Consider the following 22,632-nt stretch of genomic DNA (forward strand, 5'->3'; position numbering starts at 1 on the left):
CACGATTTGTCGACTGGCTGTCCCACTGCCACAGCATTGTCATTTTTTCAGTAATTTTCCTTTGGATTTATATATATATATATATACAAAAATAAAAAGCGAAATGCTAAATCAAAACGATAAAGTAAACAGCCAGAAAAGTTAGCAGAGCTTTCGGGCAACACTAGCCCTTCATCAGTGCAAATGTAAAATTCTCCTACATATATATATATATATTTTCTCATGAATTCTTATATATATATATATATATATATATATATATATATATATATATATATATATATATATATATATATATATATATATATATATATATATATATATATAAATAAATGAAAGACGCTAGTAAATTACCAACTGAACATTTTATTGCACTACAGGCTGTTTCATGAGTATGAACTCAATCTACAGGTGCTTGGCTCTGAATGATAGTCACAAGTGAATACAAAAAGCTATAATGAAGTCTTAAGGCAAACTGTTTATGTGAACAATAGTATGCTAATTAGCAAGTACAACACATCTCTATTTCCTGGACAGTCTATTGTTAACCAAATTCTTATTATCTAAATTACTGATACTTTAGTAGAAACTTTCTCCTATGTCTACATGCACTGACTAATTCGTTCCTATGGTTAAGTGAGCTGGTTTCAGGCTTGCATATAATATAATACTTCTCTTGCAAGCATAGATTACACCGTTTGTTAACATTGGGATATGGTTTACACTTCTTTATTATTCGCCATTTAATGTTATACTTTATGTTATCATCTTTTAGCTTCCAGATGTACTGGCTAAGCGTTGTGCTGTTTTTGTATTTAACATTACGGAATGAACTATTGTGTGCGTTATATCTGCATTTAAATGTGTTTTCGGTTAGTCCGACATATGTTTCAACTTTATCATCATCATTTGTTGTTACTGTAGCCTGATAAACAACACCACTGGTTAGGCATTTCCCATCTAATGGGCATTCATTTCGACAGTTGCATTGCTTGATGTTATCACAGGGCATATCATTACGTAATACATTTTTGTTGTGGGCCGATATTACAGACCCTATATTAGGCATACAACTATAGCTGATTTTAATGGTGTTTCTATTAAATATTTTTCTTAGCTCATGGTTATGTGGAAAACATTCATCTACAGTCTTTAAGAACTCGTGCCCTATTTTGGTTTTCACGTTGGCACTGTAAGGCGGGTTGAACCAGATGATATTTCTTTTCCTTGTCTTCTTCACATTATTATAACGCACACAATAGTTCATTCCGTAATGTTAAATACAAAAACAGCACAACGCTTAGCCAGTACATCTGGAAGCTAAAAGATGATAACATAAAGTATAACATTAAATGGCGAATAATAAAGAAGTGTAAACCATATTCCAATGTTAACAAACGGTGTAATCTATGCTTGCAAGAGAAGTATTATATTATATGCAAGCCTGAAACCAGCTCACTTAACCATAGGAACGAATTAGTCAGTGCATGTAGACATAGGAGAAAGTTTCTACTAAAGTATCAGTAATTTAGATAATAAGAATTTGGTTAACAATAGACTGTCCAGGAAATAGAGATGTGTTGTACTTGCTAATTAGCATACTATTGTTCACATAAACAGTTTGCCTTAAGACTTCATTATAGCTTTTTGTATTCACTTGTGACTATCATTCAGAGCCAAGCACCTGTAGATTGAGTTCATACTCATGTAACAGCCTGTAGTGCAATAAAATGTTCAGTTGGTAATTTACTAGCGTCTTTCATTTATTTATATTTGGCTCTACATTTTGTATCGAGCACTTTCGCTTTCATGGTCTGCGTTAAATTCACCACGATTTATATATATATATATATATATATATATATATATTTTCTCATGAATTCTTATGTAGGAGAATTTAACAGTAGGCGGAGGTATGCTCTAGGAGTGGCTTTCTAGTTTTGATATTAAATTTGATATGTAAAGCCTTGTGAACGGTATACATTTTTTTTTATAACAAATGATTCAGCAGCAGCAGTAGTACTGTAGTAGCATAATAATTTAATAATAAAACAGTGTGTTTCTCTTTGTTATTATTTCGCTCGTGTGGATATTCCTTTCACGTTAACTATTATTCAAAATAGGTAAATCCTGTATTCGATCTACAATTTTCGAGAAACATTATGATCTGCTGAAATCAGAAGGAACTGACTTGGTGTTTTCTACTAGAACAAGAAGTGCAACTCGATGTTCTGTGTTGTGTCTGAGTCTTGCTCCTGACTGTCAATCATTTCACTATGACGTCACATCAAAATCATGTGAATTATCTGGCAGTTTGAGATTCGGAAACACTGGAGATAAGGGTGTATACTCACTTCGAACAAATGTACGTATTTTCTCGAAGGGAGTAGTGAATAAAAAAGCTTTGATAATTCGTATGTTATTCGGTCGTCCCTATCACTCCTTAAGTCAATGTTTTTTGTACACTTTGATCTGAATATATCATTAAAAGAAAAAAACTTCAATTTAACATAGTCATGACGGGAACTCATGTACACATCGGTTTGCACAAAAGTAGTGGGGGTTGTAGGAAAATTCTCCCACATAATTACTATTTCAGATATTGACATTGTCAACAAATTGTGTATTGTGGATTTAAGCCATGGAGCAATAATTAAATACATATTTTCCATTTTGAAACAAATTTTTAAATCAAAATAAAAACAAAAATAAAAATGTTTTATTATCGTAGGCATACGATTAAGAGTTTATTTACGTGTCTTATCAACAGGCTTTTATTGCCGTATTTTTCATTAAATTTATGTGAAAGATTGCCAGGATATTTTGAAAACGTCAAGAAAAAGTGGATTATACCCAATTGCCAAAAGTGGTAGAAACGGATTGCTTGTATACTGTGATATGGACACTGATGGAGGAGGATGGACGGTAAAGTATATCAACATGTTTATAAATTGTATATAGTCAATTGGATTTAACCATTATTTTATTCATTCAAGTGAAATTCGTCTATTAATTTCAAACCTGAAAATGCAATATTCACAGGTATAATAGTTTTAAAGTTCAAATGGGCTTCGTCAGATTTAGGACAAACATTATATTGAATAATTAAGTTAATAGTTGCTAGTAGCAACTCGTATATTTGAAGAGACGGTGACTCAACACGATCCGCAATTGATACCAAGTGTAACCTCTTTCAATTATGCAGTAATCCAAATTCTTTTAAACAGAGATAAAAGTGCTAAATGTATATTTTAGGTTTTCCAACGACGTGAAGATAATTCAGTAGATTTTTATCGGTATTGGGAGGAGTATAAACATGGTTTTGGAAATATTTGCGGTGAGTTCTGGTTGGGGAATGACAATATACATGAGATGACGTCATCGGGAAAGTACAACCTTCGAATTGATATGAAAAAGGATTCTGGTGAAGCATACTATACAGTATACGAATCCTTCAGAATCATGAATGAAAGTGAATGCTACACTTTGGAACTTGGAAATCTAATAAACGGCAACACTGGTAAATGCAGAGATTGTAATTATTAATAAGCTTACACTATTAACTAACTTTCAATAAAAAACCATCTTATTATTATTATTGCTGTGTTGTTATGTAATAAAGACAAGAGCAATTTTTAATGTTTAGGTTCTGTATGGCGATTTTCCAATTTGTAAGTTTGCGCGTGAGATGACGTGGGCCTAATAGTGTGTTTAACTTAGTTTCTTTTTTTGCTATCTGTTTTTATTTGTTTCATCCCATGAAAGTGGCTGGACGTTAGGTTTATACCCGTACTGCATTTTAATGTAATCTATAATGTATTGAATAATCCTGCTGACAGTATAGGATTAGAATATATCAGAATTATGCCTATACACCTTGCATCACGTGCCGTTTGGAATCAGTTCTACCTCTAACTGAAAGTGATATTTATAATAATGGTTCACATTCAGCTTTTGGTTAAACAAAAAGCAAGCTTGTGTTTTTTTTTTTAGAAATACACTATGTCGTGTCTATATACATCATTTGGGACTTTTAGATTATTTAAGTGAACTTGCACACAACAGTCATGTCAACATGGGTCGTAGTCACGTCAACATGGGTTGTAGTCGACTGTTCTCGTCGACAGATTATGATAGAACTTTTAGATTAAGTGACATACGTTGACGTGTCAGTAGTGAACGTATGACGTAATGACCTTGGGATCTGACTTTGTAATCTATTTAGTAGAGTGCTTACCGTGGTGCTATTCCACCGCACTTAGTCGGTGGAAATACACGGGCCTAGGTCTGTCCGAGATCCTTCATTTTCTGAACGAAGCCTTCCGTCCTTAATGATAAGACCCAGGCCATAACCTGTATTATTAAATGTTTTATTTAAAATAACCAATACAAAACAATAGTTTTGCAGTGTTTTGACGTCATGCGTCCACTGGTACGCACGTCAGCTGAACAAGCGCTCAAATTTGCCAGTCAAAGTATCAGTCGCCTAGCGCATGCGCATATCATAAAATGACGTAATAGGGTAGCAGTCGACATAGTGGACGTGAAAATCTAAAAGTCCCTATTTTCTCCAAGAAGTAAAACATACTACAGTGGCCTAGCCTTCTGCACAAAAACAGTTTTAGACTATACTAGGCCCATGCTGTTGAACTAATACACAAGAGTGTTAAAAAAATAATTAATTTTGTTTATATACTAAGTATGTTGAATGGACAGAATATTTCATTTGCTGAAAAGTTCAATAGAGTTCAATAGAGAAATCTTTCAACTCATGAAATATTTTCACCATCAACTCAAAACATTTATTTTGATACTGTATAAGAAAACACGTTACTTTTGTTTCTAACCAAATTTCGGAAATGTGTTTGTCTTAGAAATAATGTATTTAATATTTATTTCATTATAATTATATTCAGATTTATTTATTTACTATTATTTTTTAGTTGATGTATTGGAGCATGGTCCAGGGCAATGCTTTTCGACACGTGACAAAGATAATGATGACAGGGAAGATGAATGTGCCAAGATATTTAAAGGGGCCTGGTGGTTTCAAAGTTGTTATACATGTTATTTAAATGGAGAGTATGGGAATTCATTTAATTGTTTTACTAACACTAGAAATCATCTGGCCCTGAGTTGGGCCGAAATGAAAATGAAGCGTGACTAGTACTCATATCATGTTTAAAGATGTTTTGACTCACAAAAACACAAACAAATTAAGATGATTAAAATCTGGGCCTGAGTTGGGCCGAAATGAAAATGAAGCGTGACTAGTACTCATATCATGTTTAAAGATGTTTTGACTCACAAAAACACAAACAAGTTAAGATGAATATAATCAGACTTTTAATATGCCTGTTTGCAGTTTTAATGAAGTTATTCACTTCCATAGAAGAAGGAACGAACAAAATAATGATTTACAAAAAAAGGCTGTACTTTATATATTTCAAGTCTATTCAAATAATTCTACAAAAAGACCTTTTGATGGGATTTGAAAGAAAGATCTGCACAAACGCAATGCCCAATATGATTCAAATTTGTTAATTTGTTTATATTATTTCATTTCTAAAAACACAACAAGACAAAACAAACAAAAAATGGTTATCAACAAAAATGTGTTAATACTGACAGTCCATGCAATATTTTTCTTCTTCATTATAATATCATCTTAATATATAATTTTCTACATATAATTTTCCATATAATATTCCATTATAACATATTTCACACCTGACTCTGCTTCGTGTTAATTAATTTTGTTTACAGTTTATGCAACACTCTAAAGTTGAACACGTCTTTATTTGTTTAGCGTATTGTAAGGATCGACGTGAACCACCAAAAAACTGCAGTTAGGCCAATAAATCGTAATACCGTGTAATACCGTAGTTCATAATGCTAAGTTGTATTTCCTCATGTATATTTACATACATAATGAATTAATATGAGTTATTAAGGATGTTAATCATACTCCGCTAGTTAGTTGATAATCTAAATGATTAGTGTAATGTTTGTGGGTAAGGTGAAGAAGATAAAAAACATTTTTCTGTTTATTTGTAGTACTGTATTAAGTTACATTGTATTAGAATTGAAGAATTGCAAACACTTACGTAATCTTATTGCAATGAATACTTTTGTAGATACTTGGGTTAATTTATTTCTGATGACCTATCTTTTAAGGTTCAATATGTTCTAGGAAGCACGTTATTTCATAAAAATAATTCTCACGATATTTATGCTGTGTTTGACAGTTAGTGTAAAATGTATACAAGCCGTGCTTGGAAACTAAGAAATGCAATTGTATTACAATTACTTTTACTGTTTTATTTTAAAAAAGTGTTTCTTTTCCATTGATGTTGCAAAATTAGTAGTTGTATTAGTGTAGTTTTAGTTTGAAAATAAGTTTTGGAATAGCGTCGATTCAAATTTTATGTCGTTATCTCAAATATGTTTTATTTAGTTTCAGTTTTTATTTTTCATTGTTTTTGTATTAAATTTTGTAATTGGTATGGACGCATCATCTACGCATGTGTGCCACTGTTCAAAAAATGTTGTTCCAAATAAATATTATTATTATTATTATTAAATATGGTACACACGCGCAGAGCTCCTCACCAAAGATCTTATATAAGATCTTTGCTCCTCACCGATTAAAAAGGGGGGATTTCCCGTTCTCATTTAGCAAGTCTAAAGAGTCTCCAAAGATATTTTTCTGTAGTTTGTAAATGGACAATGTCCATGTTCTGTCATATGCCCCGGCCTTACGACCTCTCCATGGAAACTGTTATTTTAATCGAATGTTTCTTTCACCGATGTCTTATATTAGGCATAATCCAGTAAACAAAATGATCAAGGTTATTGCTTAAAATCACGGTTATGCAAGGCAGTAAGTTCATTCTTGTCTTTTTGAAGGAATCGTGTAGCACTCGAATTGCATCAATTGGTCTATCTGAAAACCATTAAAAGTAGGCGCATAACATATACAGTGATTGTATTGAAGATGTGATAGGCTTATCACATGTTTTAAACATAAAACATGAAGAATGAAAAAAAAATGTTCCATCTCTATAAACTTAAGGACAAGAAAATAAAATCGTTTGATTTACAACCGATAGTATATTGAAACACACTGTAATGTCCTACCTTGTTTTTCTTTTTCAATTAGTCTATTAAAATTATAAGCTATAAAAATGTTACTGTTTTGTTATGACCTTTTATTATCAATGAAAACATAGAAAGGTTTCAATCTATTATAGTTACCATGAAATCATTAAAAGTATTAAATATCCAGGCCTAAATCTAACATCGAAATAAACTTGTTGATTTCTTAATTTTGCAATTTTCTTTTATTTCATCAAATCAAAATTTCGTGGGCTATATTGAATTTTATAAATATTTCTATTTTGACTTTGCACATTTTATATGTCTGTAAATATATTAATGATAATTTAATTATCATCTTCTATTCATATTAGTCAATTTTCATGTTGGTATTTTCAATTTTTAATTTTTTCAATTATATAATGAATACATTTTATGTTATGCTTATTTTATATAGCTTAATATTGTGCAATATTGAATTCTATTTTGAGCTTATTAAACTCCACATAAGTTTGGCTCTGATGTGTTTGTTTTTATAAACCGTACAGTAGGTTTCCTGAAAAAACTTTAGAACAAAAAATTCTACCTTGGTACATGGAACAATACTTTACTTTTAGTGTCTAATCGAGACAAAATAATTATCTAATTTCATTTAAAGGAATGTGAATAATAAAAATGTGTTTTATAACTAGAATTAAAATATTTCTTAAACTGTTACTCTAATATTTTATAGAAGGCCTAGGCCTATGCGATCTATAATTTGTGAGTTAAATCGGAATTTGCTAAATAGAAATCAAAAGAAACTGACTTGGTGCTTTCTTCTAAAACAAGAAGTGTAACTCGGTGTTCTGTGATGTATTTGAGACTTACCCCTGACTGTCAATCATTTTTCTATTACATCACATCAAACTCATGTGAATTATATCTGTGAGATTGGATTGGATGAAAATGCTAATAATACCAGTAGATGTATGCGTAGTGTACAACAAATATATATATATATATTATACATAATATTCCTTAATTGCAAGACGTTGTTGTAAGCAAACAATCCATGTTTGATACGAATTTTATAATATGAAGATACAACTCCATCATAAAATAATGAGACAGGAATGTGGCAGGCCGATACCATGCGATACAGACAATTCAAGTCTACAGTTTATTTTTCATTTTACAATTCTTGTGATGATGGCTACAGATTACATCGTGTTTGACTGTATTCATTCGCTCTGTGTTCATTTTTACAATTTCCAGTTGTAACGCCAAAGTTCCTGTATTCGAGAGCCATCTGGGCAATTTCAAGAGCGTATGTATACATTTACGTAAGGACATAGGCCCGGACATAGGTTTTTATAGGACGTATTTAGAGTTTTATTTGTATTCGTATTAAGGACGTTTCAGTAAATCGCGCGTAACCCTTTTTTCTCAATGCTTTAGAAAGTGAGTTCATACTTTCCGTAATAAATTGCAACAGCAATTGAAAACTATTAGGCCTACAAATTAAGTTGAGTTAGATAATTATTCATTTATGATTAAAGTGAATAGATGTGCTTTATATGTAATTGTGCTTCGATGGTTCAAATACATACGTTATATTTACACATCGTTTGTTTTCTTCTTCCGACTGTGTAGATAATAAAGAACAACATACAATTGACAGGATACGATACATTCATAGTTAATAATAAAGACAACAATTGAAAAGTAAATTACGGCTATACACATGACATGCTGCTCGTTTGTTGGTCTGTGGATGAGAGAGAGAGAAACATCTTTTGTTCCTACATAGTCTTAATGGAGATAAAAGAGCTAATGTATAATTATTTTAGGTTTTTCAACGGCGTGTGGGGACAATTCAATAGATTATTTTTATCGGTATTGGAAGGAGTATAAACATGGATTTGGAAATATTTGCGGTGAGTTCTGGTTGGGGAATGACAATATACATGAGATGACGTCATCGGGAAAGTACAACCTTCGAATTGATATGAAAAAGGATTCTGGTGAAGCATACTATTCAGTATACGAATCCTTCAGAATCAGGAATGAAAAAAGTGATGACTACACTTTGGAACTTGGAAATCTAATAAACGGCAACACTGGTATAATAATGCAGAGATTGTTATTAATGTTAAACCTGCATTATTAACTAATTTTTATACAAACCAAAATCAGACCAAATTTGTTGAAGATAAAAGCCATTTTCAAATTGTATGTTTTAATTTTATTCCAATATTTAAACTCGCGCGGGAAATGCTGTGGGCATAAAGTTATTTAATTTTGGGTTTTCCACTTCTTGGTTTCATGACAGTGCCTGGGCGTTATACTAGTTCACATCTGTACCGACCGTCATGACTAGAATTCTAGTGATAATATTTATAAACTGAATTTAGCTTGCGCGGCTATTACAGTAAATAAATAAGAGGCTTATATAAGATATACTATTTAGTAAAATATCACTGGTTAAAAATCTAAAGAAGCTTTGTTCCACAGGACGTGTTTCATATGGACAGTTTGAAATAAAGTTGAATTGAATTGTAATGCAGCACGTGGTGACCAATCACAGGCAATATTAAGATCTGTCTATCAAACTGGTTGTCAGAGTTTGATAGTGTAGAGATTTATTTGAATTATTGCTTGTGTTTTAAACAAACTTGTCGCATTTTGTAATAACCTGTCGTGTATTATAACAAAAACTTGTAACAATTAAGCTGTGGTATTTTGTAATAAATAATAATTTAATTTTTTTAATCCAATCAAATATGATAAATAAAATAAGAACAATGATTTGTTTTATCGTCACATTATAATTTCTCTTACTAATCATAACGTCATTTTATTGTACTTATATGCAAATATTATTTCCATCAAAAGCAATAACTATAATGGTATGGTAATGGTATATGGTATAATGAATATAGGATGAGACTGTTTCGATTTTGTTTGTTTTATGCTGTGAGAAATGCATTATTTATTTAGTTATCGTCGATCGCTATCGCTATAGTATAAATGGGCCATAAGTTAGTTCTGATGATTCAACAATCAGATCTGTAAACTTTGGTATTCTGCAGTTTCTTGTATCCTAAAAATACTGTATAACCTTTCTCCCTCGATATAATCAGCTGCAGGTATACATTTGTCATTATTTATTTTACATAATGTTGGAATCAATTCTGTTATCAAATTGCAATGACACTAGGATTAGTCAGTTTAATCGTGTTTATTTTTTAAATTTTGTATGATTGTAAGCATTATTCTGCTTAACTTTTCGTATCATTATAAAAGATTCAATATTGTTTTTTCTCCTTATGGGCTATACGATTGAAGTTATTTTCAACATTCAATGTATTTAAATGAATAACTCGATGGATAAAATTGATAAATTGATAACAATAAGAGCACTAGCATTCATCAGATAGTTGTTAAGAATTGCTTTATTTATCAAACCAGTTATTTCTATCTTATGAATGAACTTCGTTATCTCAGATATAAACACATACTTTATTTTGAAAACTGGCATAAGTTACACTTTCAAAGAGCACGTTTGATAAATACAATAAAATCAGCACAACATCCTTCTTTTTTAAAGTTTAGGAAAACATACTCGCTGTATTGATTGAAACTCCCGCAATTTATGGACATGGTAGATAGTGTGATTTCTGTTATTATTAGATATTGTACGCAATCTAATCATAACACATCAGTAAAACGAACAAGTAATTAGTAACAATGCGCGTATTGATTGATAGATATAATTTTTTTTTACTAGCAAATTCAATTAATTTTTAAAAAGCCGTTATTCTTATTATCAATATGACGCGTACGCATTTTTAAAACCTTATTTTATTAAAATAGAAACTACGAACGAATATTATATATTTGCCGATGGTAAATATTATGTATTAAGAATTATATGCTTTGCAGTAGGGTTGATGATGGGGTAATAAAAAAGTGCAAGGCAATGGTGCAAGTCAAAGATTTATACGAGGCATCGTTTTTAAAACAATATTTTATTAAAAATAGAAACTACGTACGAATATTATATATTTGCCGATGATAAATATTATGTATTAAGAACATACGCTTTGCAGTAGGGTTGATGATGGGTTATAACAGTGCGAGGCATCGTTTTGAATCAACCAAAAAATGCGAGGCATCATTATCCTTTATCAAAAGTGCGATGCAGAGGAAGAAATCAACGAAATTGATGATGTAGACTAGGCCTAATACGTGGACAATAATGAAAATCGCTCGTTCTACTAAAGAAATATTGTATGAATACAGCAATAATTGTTATAAAACATTGATTAAAATATTTTCCACATAGGCCTCTAGGTTAGGGCTAAGCATATTTGCTAAAGTGTGATTTTAGGCCTAGAATATGTTGATTGTCGAACGATTGAGTCCAGACGATTGGTAATCACAGCATATGCTCCGAAATGACAGAGAGAAGTCTGTGCGTTGCTAAAAACCATGTGCCTCGCACTTTTGGAAATGATGAAATGATGTGTTTCGAAACTTCTAAGAATGCCAAAATTGGTAAACATTCATTACCTCTGTACTGTAATATGAACACTGATGGAGAAGCATGGACGGTATATCAACATGTTTATCAATTGTATATAGTCAAGTACAGTGGATTAAACCACTATTTTATTCAGTGGACTGAAATTAGTCCATTAATTTCAAACATACATTTTTAGTTCTGTAGTTCAAATGGACTTGTTACCACCGCTAATCTAAAAAACGCCAGCTAATGTCGAAACAACCGTTAATGCAGAACAATCCACCACTAATGTAGAGGATATATTCAATATAAAAATACGTGGACAGAGAACAAGAAAACATCACACAAAACCAGGCAGAGACAGGATTCCTACCTATTGCACTGATTGTATAAAAAACTCCACTACATAAGCTGGTGTTGATTTTTATTTACTACATAAGCTGTTGGTGTCTCTACATTAGCCGGAGGTTTTACTACATTAGCGGTGGACTGTTCTACATTAACGGTTGCTTCGACATTAGCTGGCGTTTTCTACTACAGGTGGACGGAAACCTCTTTTCTCACCACTGGTCAAGAAATTAATCATTATGAATATCTGAGCAACCACTGATGAGAAAGTGATAATTTTGGTCTCAAATTACTCGCAAAGTATATGTTTACATTTATTATAATGTAATAACAATCATAAAACTTTAAATAATTCCCAATTTTGACCTTTGACATATAGCCGGCACAAACGCTTAGAGCACTTTTTTTCATATCATTTTTTTCATATCTCAGAAATTGTTTGGTTGATATGAGCGTAGTTGGTGTCAAAATACTCAAAAGATACATATTTATATTCACTCTCCTAATGGACAATTTTTGCCTAAAATGACTATGAAACGTTATTTTTTACCGTTGGTCAAGAAAATTGCCATATCAATATCTCATCAACTACTAGTCAGAAAGTTATAAATTTAGTTTCAAATTACTCGCAAAGTATATATTTATATTTGTTCAAAACTATAGAAATAAACAGAATGTTAAAAAACACCTATTTTGACATTTAACCTATAGCCTGCCCAAACGCCTATCTATATGAGCACAATGGAAAAACAAATCTTCGCCTTGGATACATACATCAACTATCTCAGAACATGAAACGTAGATTTGATAACATCAGTTCTTACTATTACGATAATTGTTCAATATTTATATATTATAAAGGGTTTTGAAACAAAATTTCTAATTTAATCGGTAGATTTTCCACCGTGCCGTAGAAGTAATTTCCGGGTTCACGGTGTGTTCACGGGTTTAACTTGCAACTTCCTGGTTTCAACTAAATTGGCCGTTGGTGGCGATAGCCATTTTAGATTTTTTTTATTTTCGGACCACGCCTGTCAAGCGGTCAGTAGTCGAAAAATAAAAATTATACTGCAAATTAATAAAGATCAAATTAAATATAGTCATAAAGCATCAAAGCATATAGTGGGAAATAGTATATAAAATTAAATCCGAAGAACTGATGATACAACTTTTTTTTTTTAAATCGAGTGAAACCCAGATAGCCAAGTTGTTGAGTAAGCTCAGGAGGAATAACCTAACTCCCGTTAGAACCCTGGGATACTTCTGCGCATGTTGCAAGCCGTCTAAAACATCTTCTTCCTTGGGCCAAAATGGCCCAATGTGTCGCGGAAGTTAGTCTCAAAAGACTAAAACACTAAAATAAATGTACTAAACTAAATAATGTATTAATTATACCAATTAGTGTGGTATTTAATTGAATAAACTATTGTCTTCACTTCCTGGAGGATGAGCTCACACTCTAGTTTTGAATAACTAGCAAATATTGTTGTACACTCGTATTGATTGATATTGACAAAGGACTCTATATTGGACCACTGATCAAGAAAATGGTCATACGAATATTTAGCAACCAGGTCACAGTGATAGCTTTGGTCTCAAATTAATAGGAATTAATATGTTTATTACTTTAAATTAAAGTCGAAATATAACAAGTTATGAAAAAGTGGAGACTTTTCAGTGGTAAATTTGTTGAACCCACAAGAAAACGCCCACAAATGGGAAACAACCACAAATGTGAAAACACATCACCCGTAAACGTGAAAATAGCGCCCACAAATGTGAAAAAAATACCAATTTATATCAAATTTAATGCTAGACTAAAGCCATTGTGATACTTAAGCTTAGTATTTTACGAGTTAATGTTCATATAGGCCTATTTATATACATTAATTTGTTGGTTTTTTTTTACATTTGTGGGTGAAAATTTCTTCTTTGTTTTACATTTGTGAACGATAGTGTCTTTTTTTTACATTTGCGGGTGTTAGCACAATTGTGGGCGATGATCGTTTTCACATTTGTGGGCGTTTTCACATTTGTGGGTGGTGCGTTTGTCACATTTGTGGTTGTTTTCACATTTGGGGGTGTTTTCAAATGTGTGCGTTCAACATGGATTACCAGTGTAAATTGATATTAATCACGACAAGTTATTGAGAATGTAAATGTCCTTCACACCAACAATTGTTCTCGCAGCTATAGAATAAATTTCAAAATGTTTGTTTTCGATTGCTAGAAATTTGAGACTAAACTTAAAACTTTCTGATTAATGGTTGCTGAGAAATTGATATGGGCATTTTCTGGACCAAATGGTAAAAAATAGAGTTTCATGGTAACTTTTGGCAAACGTTTTCCATTAGAGTGTATAGAAATATGGATCTGCTTAGTATTTTGACACCAACAACTTATGAGATATGAAAAATTTGCTCCAAGCCAAAAATGTTTGTTCTGGCGGTATACCAAAGGTCAAAATTACGTGTTTATTGACACTTTTATGATTTTATTTACATTAGGGAAAATAAAAGCATATACTGTGTGAGTAATTTCAGACCAAAATAATCACTTTCTAATCAGTTGTTGCTAAGATTGGCCAATTTCTTCACCAGTGGTAAGAAAATGGGCTTCCGTCCATTTTTGGCAAAAATTGTCGATTAGATGTGAATAGAAATATGACTAAGTAGTTTTTCACCAACATTTTTCCAATTCACCCAGTAGTTACCAAGTTACTCACAGTTATGACTTTTACCATATTGACATTTTGGTCCCGGCATCTAATTTTTTTTTTTCAGCCAAAAACAAAAAAAAATGGTTTAATATAGTTTGCTAGAGGGTGCACGTGCAGGTAACCCTTTCTGGCTCCCCTACTAATTGAGTGTCAACTCGATTTTTTAAACCCTTGTTTTGATACAAGAGTACTTATGAATTCAACGTTATATTATATTCAGCTTCTCAGATTGAGTTTCTATGGGACATATATTGTACGGCTATGTTGTATTTTGAATGGAAACCTTATATTATAAAACCAGTTGGCCTAACGATTTAAATATTAACAGTTTTAAAATACATTCAATTCAAATTTCCACCATACATTTCCTTTTACGTGGCAATCGCTACACATTGAAAGGCCATTAGTCAACTTTAAAACACAATTACAGTATTTGAAATATGCGAATGAATAAATGTGTATAATTTTCTTTTATTTGTTTTTAAAGTTTGGAAAAATTAATAAACATTATTATTTTTATAAATTATTAGTCAAAATGCTTTAAACCGATAGTGTTAAACTTTCTAGTGCAGATGGACCAAGATGTATACATTTCGTTAATGCTTAGTACGGTAGGCCTAGATTATTTAAAACCTATTTATTTCGATAGGTGATGCTATGTATATACTATAGGTACAGGTTTCTAATTACTCTGGTTTCTCTGCATCACGCATAAATCTTTCGCCTTTTACTAAAGATTTCCGTGTAGAGGAACAACTATTGAGTTTCAACTCAATTTTTCTCAACCCTCTTTTTCGTACAAGGGTATTTATGAATTAAATGTTAGAATAATAATTAGTATTGTACGATCCGACAGCTTTTAAGACTGAGTTTCTATGTACGGTATGATGTTTTTCAATGATTTCTTGATCCTGGCATTTGCTACATAGTCAACTAGTTAACTTTAAGTTACAATTATTTGAAATATGCAAATGATGGTATGTGTTTTTTTTGCCTTTTATTTGTTTTAAAAGTTTGGAAAAATTAATAAACATTATTATTTTTAAAAATTTTAAGTAAAAATGCTTTTAAACCGATATTGTTAAACTTTCTAGTACAGATGAACCAAGCTTTATACATTTCATTAATGTTTAGGCCTACATTATTTCAAACCTATTTATTTCGATAGGTGATGCTATGTATATACTATAGGTACAGACTTCTAATCACTCTGGTTTCTCTGCATCACGCATAAATCTTTCGCCTTTTACTAAAGATTTCCGTGTAGAGGAACAACTATTGAGTTTCAACTCAATTTTTCTCAACCCTTGTATTTGTACAAGGGTATTTATGAATTAAATGCTAGAATAATAATTAGTATTGTACGATCCGACAGCTTTTCAGACTGAGTTTCTATGTACTGTATGATGTTTTTCAATGATTCCTTGATCTTGTCATTTGCTACATAGTCAACTGGTTAACTTGAAGTTACCATTATTTGAAATATGCAAATGATGGCATGTCTTTTTTTGGCCTTTTATTTGTTTTAAAAGTTTGGAAAAATTAATAAACATTATTATTGTTATAAATTATAAGTCAAAATTCTTTAAACCGATATTGTTAAAGATGTATTGTCCCTTTGACTAATTCCAAAAAAAAAATTTTTTTTATTTAGAAAAAAAATAGGTCATTTTGAAGTATCATAATAGTTATTGACTTTCACCAAAAATTAGTCGAAAAAAAAAATAATTTAACCGAAATACAGATGTTTTTTGTTCAAAAAATAACTTTGACTTCCAGTCAAAGTTTTCAATCAAAACATATCTCATAATTCAACGCACTTATTTGGCTACTCTGTATGCATAATCATAAAACTTCCTCGCGATCTGTGTGAAAACACCTTCTCAACCGTGACAAGTTGTAAACAATCCTAATTAGCATCATGCGTAATGCATATTCATGGTTTGAAATCTTTGTTTACTTTCGCTTGCGATGATTTCCCAGACGAAATATAATCTAATTAATTTACCTGTTAATTACGTAAAATTGTTGTTTTTGGCTCGAATTTTCGACTTAAAGTGAATAACTTTAATATTACTTTGATATGGCCAATTTAAATTTAGAATATTTTTTTTTTCATTTTTTGTGTTTCAAGGGACAATACATCTTTAAACTTTCTAGTGCAGATGAACCAAGCTTTATACATTTTATACATTTCGTTAATGTTTAGTACGGTAGGCCTACATTATTTCAAACCTATTTATTTCGATAGGTGATGCTATGTATATACTATAGGTACAGGTTTCTAATCACTCTGGTTTCTCTGCATCACGCATAAATCTTTCGCCTTTTACTAAAGATTTCCGTGTAGCGGAACAACTATTGAGTTTCAACTCAATTTTTCTCAACTCTTGTTTTTGTACAAGGGTATTTATGAATTAAATGTTAGAATAATAATTAGTATTGTACGATCCGACAGCTTTTCAGACTGAGTTTCTATGTACGGTATGATGTTTTTCAATGATTCCTTGATCTTGGCATTTGCAACATATAGTCAACTGGTTAACTTTAAGTTACAATTATTTGAAATATGCAAATGATGCCATGTCTTTTTTTTTGCCTTTTATTTGTTTTAAAAGTTTGGAAAAATTAATAAACATTATTATTTTATAAATTATAAGTCAAAATGCTTTAAACCGATATTGTTAAACTTTCTAGTGCAGATGAACCAAGCTTTATACATTTCGTTAATGTTTAGTACGGTAGGCCTACATTATTTCAAACCTATTTATTTCGATAGGTCATGCCATGGATATACTATAGGTACAGGTTTCTAATTACTCTAGTTTCTCTGCATCACGCATAAATCTTTCGCCTTTTACTAAAGATTTCCGTGTAGAGGAACAACTATTGAGTTTCAACTCAATTTTTCTCAACTCTTGTTTGTGTACAAGGGTATTTATGAATTAAATGTTAGAATAATAATTAGTATTGTACGATCCGACAGCTTTTCAGACTGAGTTTCTATGTACGGTATGACGTTCTTCAATGATTTCTTGATCTTGGTATTTTCTACATAGTCAACTGGTTACTGTAAGTTACAATTATTTGAAAAATGCAAATGATGGCATGTCTTTTTTTGACTTTTATTTGTTTTAAAAGTTTGGAAAAATTAATAAACATTATTATTTTTACAAACTATTAGTCAAAATGTTTTAAACCGATAGTGGCAAACTTTCTAGTGCAGCTGGACCAAGAGTTATGCATTTCGGTAATGTTTAGTACGGTAGGTCTCCATGAATTCAAACCTATTTATTTCGATAGGTGATGCAATGGATATACTATAGGTACAGGTTTCTAATTACTCTGGTTTCTCTGCATCACGCATAAATCGTTCGCCTTTTACTAAAGATTTCCGTGTAGAGGAACAACTATTGAGTTTCAACTCAATTTTTCTCAACCCTTGGTTTCGTACAAGGGTATTTATGAATTAAACGTTAGAATAATAATTAGTATTGTACGATCCGACAGCTTTTCAGACTGAGTTTCTATGTACGGTATGATGTTTTTCAATGATTCCTTGATCTTGGCATTTTCTACATATATAGTCAACTGGTTAACTTTAAGTTACAATTATTTGAAATATGCAAATGATGGCATGTATTTTTTTTGCCTTTTATTTGTTTTAAAAGTTTGGAAAAATTAATAAACAATATTATTTTTATAAATTATTAGTCAAAATGCTTTAAACCGATAGTGTTAAACTTTCTAGTGCAGATGGACCAAGATTTATACATTTCGTTAATGTTTAGTACGGTAGGCCTACATTATTTCAAACCTATTTGTTTCGAGAGGTGATGCTATGTATATACTATAGGTACAGGTTTCTAATCACTCTGGTTTCTCTGCATCACGCATAAATCTTTCGCCTTTTACTAAAGATTTCCGTGTAGAGGAACAACTATTGAGTTTCAACTCAATTTTTCTCAACCCTTGTATTTGTACAAGGGTATTTATTAATTAAATGTTTGAATAATAATTAGTATTGTACGATCCGGCAGCTTTTCAGACTGAGTTTCTATGTACGGTATGATGTTTTTCAATGATTTCTTGATCCTGGCATTTGCTACATAGTCAACTGGTTAACTTTAAGTTACAATTATTTGAAATATGCAAATGATGGCATGTGTTTTTTTTTTGCCTTTTATTTGTTTTAAAAGTTTGGAAAAATTAATAAACATTATTATTTTTAAAAATTATAAGTAAAAATGCTTTAAACCGATATTGTTAAACTTTCTAGTACAGATGAACCAAGCTTTATACATTTCGTTAATGTTTAGGCCTACATTATTTCAAACCTATTTATTTCGATAGGTGATGCCATGGATATACTATAGGTACAGGTTTCTAATAACTCTGGTTTCTCTGCATCACGCATAAATCTTTCGCCTTTTACTAAAGATTTCCATGTAGAGGAACAACTATTGAGTTTCAACTCAATTTTTCTCAACTCTTGTTTGTGTACAAGGGTATTTATGAATTAAATGTTAGAATAATAATTAGTATTGTACGATCCGACAGCTTTTCAGACTGAGTTTCTATGTACTGTATGATGTTTTTCAATGATTCCTTGATCTTGGCAGTTGCTACATAGTCAACTGGTTAACTTTAAGTTACAATTATTTGAAATATGCAAATGATGGCATGTATTTTTTTTGCCTTTTATTTGTTTTAAAAGTTTGGAAAAATTAATAAACAATATTATTTTTATAAATTATTAGTCAAAATGCTTTAAACCGATAGTGTTAAACTTTCTAGTGCAGATGACCAAGATTTATACATTTCGTTAATGTTTAGTACGGTAGGCCTACATTATTTCAAACCTATTTGTTTCGAGAGGTGATGCTATGTATATACTATAGGTACAGGTTTCTAATCACTCTGGTTTCTCTGCATCACGCATAAATCTTTCGCCTTTTACTAAAGATTTCCGTGTAGAGGAACAACTATTGAGTTTCAACTCAATTTTTCTCAACTCTTGTTTGTGTACAAGGGTATTTATGAATTAAATGTTAGAATAATAATTAGTATTGTACGATCCGACATCTTTTCAGACTGAGTTTCTATGTACGGTATGATGTTTTTCAATGATTTCTTGATCTTGGCATTTTCTACATATTGTCAACTGGTTAACTTTAAGTTACAATTATTTGAAATATGCAAATGATGCCATGTCTTTTTTTTGCCTTTTATTTGTTTTAAAAGTTTGGAAAAATTAATAAACATTATTATTTTATAAATTATAAGTCAAAATGCTTTAAACCGATATTGTTAAACTTTCTAGTGCAGATGAACCAAGCTTTATACATTTCGTTAATGTTTAGTACGGTAGGCCTACATTATTTCAAACCTATTTATTTCGATAGGTCATGCCATGGATATACTATAGGTACAGGTTTCTAATTACTCTAGTTTCTCTGCATCACGCATAAGTCTTTCGCCTTTTACTAAAGATTTCCGTGTAGAGGAACAACTATTGAGTTTCAACTCAATTTTTCTCAACTCTTGTTTGTGTACAAGGGTATTTATGAATTAAGTGTTAGAATAATAATTAGTATTGTACGATCCGACAGCTTTTCAGACTGACTGAGTTTCTATGTACGGTATGATGTTCTTCAATGATTTCTTGATCTTGGCATTTTCTACATAGTCAACTGGTTAACTGTAAGTTACAATTATTTGAAATATGCAAATGATGGCATGTCTTTTTTACTCGGGGTACCCGAGTCTAGGACTTACTCATTTTCTCCTCTTCTTCCTCCATCTGGACACTATTGAGTAAAAAGTGCGATTTTTTAAGTACTACTCCTCCCTTATTCGTTGTAGTATTGAGCTGGGATTTGGCATGAACATACTACAGGGACATGTCCTCAAAGCTATAGAGCCGGATTTTTTATTTTTTGTTAATTAATTTGTTTAATTAAGAATCCACAATGTGTGACACACACCACAGCGTTATGTAGTTATATGGTTATATGTGGATTCTTGGCGTAGTGGTCATCACGTTTGCTTAACACGCAGAAGGTACCTGGTTCGAGCCCGGGCGAAACATTTTTTTTTTAAACTTTATGGTGAAAAGTAGTGTATACGCAATATGATAATTATACACAGTATATATTATTTTTATTATTTTTTTAAATACTTATTTTGTGTAATCGGTAATTATCACTTTTACACATGTTTATTTTTCTTTGTGCTTATTGCCATATTTATTTGTAATTTAAATGAATTAAAAAACTTTCTGTAACACACATTTTTAGTGTAAGTGGTTTTCGTAGTGTAGTGGTTGTCAAGTCTGCTTAACACGCAGAAGGTCCCTGTTCGAGCCCTGGCGAAACCTCGGGTTTCTTTTACTTTATGGTGAAATAACTGTATACGTCTGTATACAGCTTCTTTTGCTGTACCCCGAGTATTGCACATTCGTGCTTTTTTGTTAATTAATTTGTTTAATTAAGAAGCCACAATGTGTGACACACACCACAGCGTTATGTAGTTATATGCGGCTTCTTGGCGTAGTGGTTATCATGTTTGCTCAATACGCAGAAGGTACCTGGTTCGAGCCCGGGCTAAACCTTTTTTTTTAAACTTTATGGTGAAAAGTACTGTATACGCAATATGATAATTATACACAGTATATCTTATTATTATTTTTTTAAATACTTATTTTGTGTAATCGGTAATTATCACTTTTACACATGTTTATTTTGCTTTGTGCTTATTACCATTTATTTGTAATTTAAATGGATTAAAAAACTTTCTGTAACCCACAATTTTAATGTAAGAGGTTTCGTAGTGTAGTGGTTGTCAAGTCTGCTTAACACGCAGAAGGTCCCGGTTCGAGCCCTGGCGAAACCTATTTTTCTTTAACTTTCTAACTGTATACGTCTGTATACAGCTTCTTTCGCTGTACCCCGAGTATTGCACATTCGTGCTTGTTTTGCCTTTTATTTGTTTTAAAAGTTTGGAAAAATTAATAAACAATATTATTTTTATAAATTATTAGTCAAAATGCTTTAAACCGATAGTGTTAAACTTTCTAGTGCAGATGACAAGGATTTATACATTTCGTTAATGTTTAGTACGGTAGGCCTACATTATTTCAAACCTATTTGTTTCGAAAGGTGATGCTATGTATATACTATAGGTACAGGTTTCTAATCACTCTGGTTTCTCTGCATCACGCATAAGTCTTTCGCCTTTTACTAAAGATTTCCGTGTAAAGGAACAACTGTTGAGTTTCAACTCAATTTTTCTCAATCCTTGTTTTCGTACAAGGGTATTTATTTTTATTTTTTATTTTTTTATTTTATTCAATCAAAACCAACAGCGATAAATACCGCCACTAACAGGTTTGAAACATAAAACAATACAACATCAAAAACGGTTAACAATAAAATACAGATAATATATATATATATATATATAAAACATAGATTGGCATGCCATAAATAATTTCAATTAAAACAGGTTATGCAGACTGTTCAAGAAGTGAACACATCATCGTCCTCTTAAAATAACCAAGTCTATCATTAAAAATATCGATATGATTGCTATTTAGATTATTAAATGTATAAGGTAGTCTATGAAAAAGTCCCCTCTTAGTACAGTCGACACGGCTAAAAGGAATATGCAATAAATGTCTATTTCGTGTACGACCAGGAACATTTAAACTAAATAGTGAAATTAATGAAGTCATATTTAGAATTTAAAATATTATATAAAAAAACCATATCAGATATCGTTCGACGATTGCTGACAGAATCAATGGAAAAGGCAAAATTAACACAGTTATAAGACAGGAATCGAACAAACTTCCGTTGAACAGTGTCGATTCGACGGGCCTGACATGGAGAAATTGAATTGAAAATTGCGGAACAATATTCAAGGTGAGGACGTATAATAGATTTGTATAAAGATA

The 22,632-nt window shown here is 31.3% G+C and overlaps 2 protein-coding genes and 10 non-coding genes across 12 annotated transcripts in view; 11 read left to right on the plus strand and 1 right to left on the minus strand.

Moving 5' to 3' along the window:
* LOC140045084 (density-regulated protein-like) overlaps positions 1-22,632 on the minus strand; it is a 211,506-nt gene that overhangs the window by 97,972 nt on the left and 90,902 nt on the right. The gene's annotated exons all lie outside the window — the stretch shown is intronic.
* LOC140045082 (ficolin-2-like) lies at positions 2,786-5,231 on the plus strand. Its single transcript, XM_072089824.1, has 3 exons — positions 2,786-2,925; positions 3,256-3,520; positions 4,944-5,231. The coding sequence occupies exons 1-3, from the start codon at positions 2,899-2,901 to the stop codon at positions 5,165-5,167; spliced, it is 516 nt and encodes a 171-aa protein (XP_071945925.1). The 5' UTR covers positions 2,786-2,898; the 3' UTR covers positions 5,168-5,231.
* LOC140045686 (U5 spliceosomal RNA) lies at positions 15,362-15,482 on the plus strand. Its single transcript, XR_011844686.1, has one exon. It is a non-coding gene; the product is annotated as a U5 spliceosomal RNA (small nuclear RNA).
* Positions 15,881-15,999, plus strand: LOC140045684 (U5 spliceosomal RNA). The gene has a single exon (XR_011844684.1). It is a non-coding gene; the product is annotated as a U5 spliceosomal RNA (small nuclear RNA).
* LOC140045696 (U5 spliceosomal RNA) lies at positions 16,964-17,082 on the plus strand. Its single transcript, XR_011844695.1, has one exon. It is a non-coding gene; the product is annotated as a U5 spliceosomal RNA (small nuclear RNA).
* LOC140045693 (U5 spliceosomal RNA) lies at positions 17,492-17,612 on the plus strand. The gene has a single exon (XR_011844693.1). It is a non-coding gene; the product is annotated as a U5 spliceosomal RNA (small nuclear RNA).
* On the plus strand, positions 18,016-18,135 carry LOC140045707 (U5 spliceosomal RNA). The gene has a single exon (XR_011844704.1). It is a non-coding gene; the product is annotated as a U5 spliceosomal RNA (small nuclear RNA).
* Positions 18,546-18,664, plus strand: LOC140045685 (U5 spliceosomal RNA). Its single transcript, XR_011844685.1, has one exon. It is a non-coding gene; the product is annotated as a U5 spliceosomal RNA (small nuclear RNA).
* Positions 19,066-19,186, plus strand: LOC140045701 (U5 spliceosomal RNA). Its single transcript, XR_011844700.1, has one exon. It is a non-coding gene; the product is annotated as a U5 spliceosomal RNA (small nuclear RNA).
* Positions 19,591-19,711, plus strand: LOC140045687 (U5 spliceosomal RNA). Its single transcript, XR_011844687.1, has one exon. It is a non-coding gene; the product is annotated as a U5 spliceosomal RNA (small nuclear RNA).
* LOC140045703 (U5 spliceosomal RNA) lies at positions 20,118-20,238 on the plus strand. The gene has a single exon (XR_011844702.1). It is a non-coding gene; the product is annotated as a U5 spliceosomal RNA (small nuclear RNA).
* On the plus strand, positions 21,873-21,991 carry LOC140045705 (U5 spliceosomal RNA). The gene has a single exon (XR_011844703.1). It is a non-coding gene; the product is annotated as a U5 spliceosomal RNA (small nuclear RNA).

This window comes from Antedon mediterranea, chromosome 3, assembly GCF_964355755.1.
Source record: "Antedon mediterranea chromosome 3, ecAntMedi1.1, whole genome shotgun sequence".
NCBI classification, from domain to species: Eukaryota; Metazoa; Echinodermata; class Crinoidea; order Comatulida; family Antedonidae; genus Antedon; species Antedon mediterranea.

Excerpts from the sequence above, each read along its gene's own strand:
- LOC140045082 (XM_072089824.1), top strand. The coding sequence starts at position 2,899 with ATGGACACTGATGGAGGAGGATGGACG. Across the intron at positions 2,926-3,255 it reads CTGATGGAGGAGGATGGACG|GTTTTCCAACGACGTGAAGA; the intron begins GTAAAGTATATC and ends TGTATATTTTAG. Across the intron at positions 3,521-4,943 it reads TCTAATAAACGGCAACACTG|TTGATGTATTGGAGCATGGT; the intron begins GTAAATGCAGAG and ends ATTATTTTTTAG.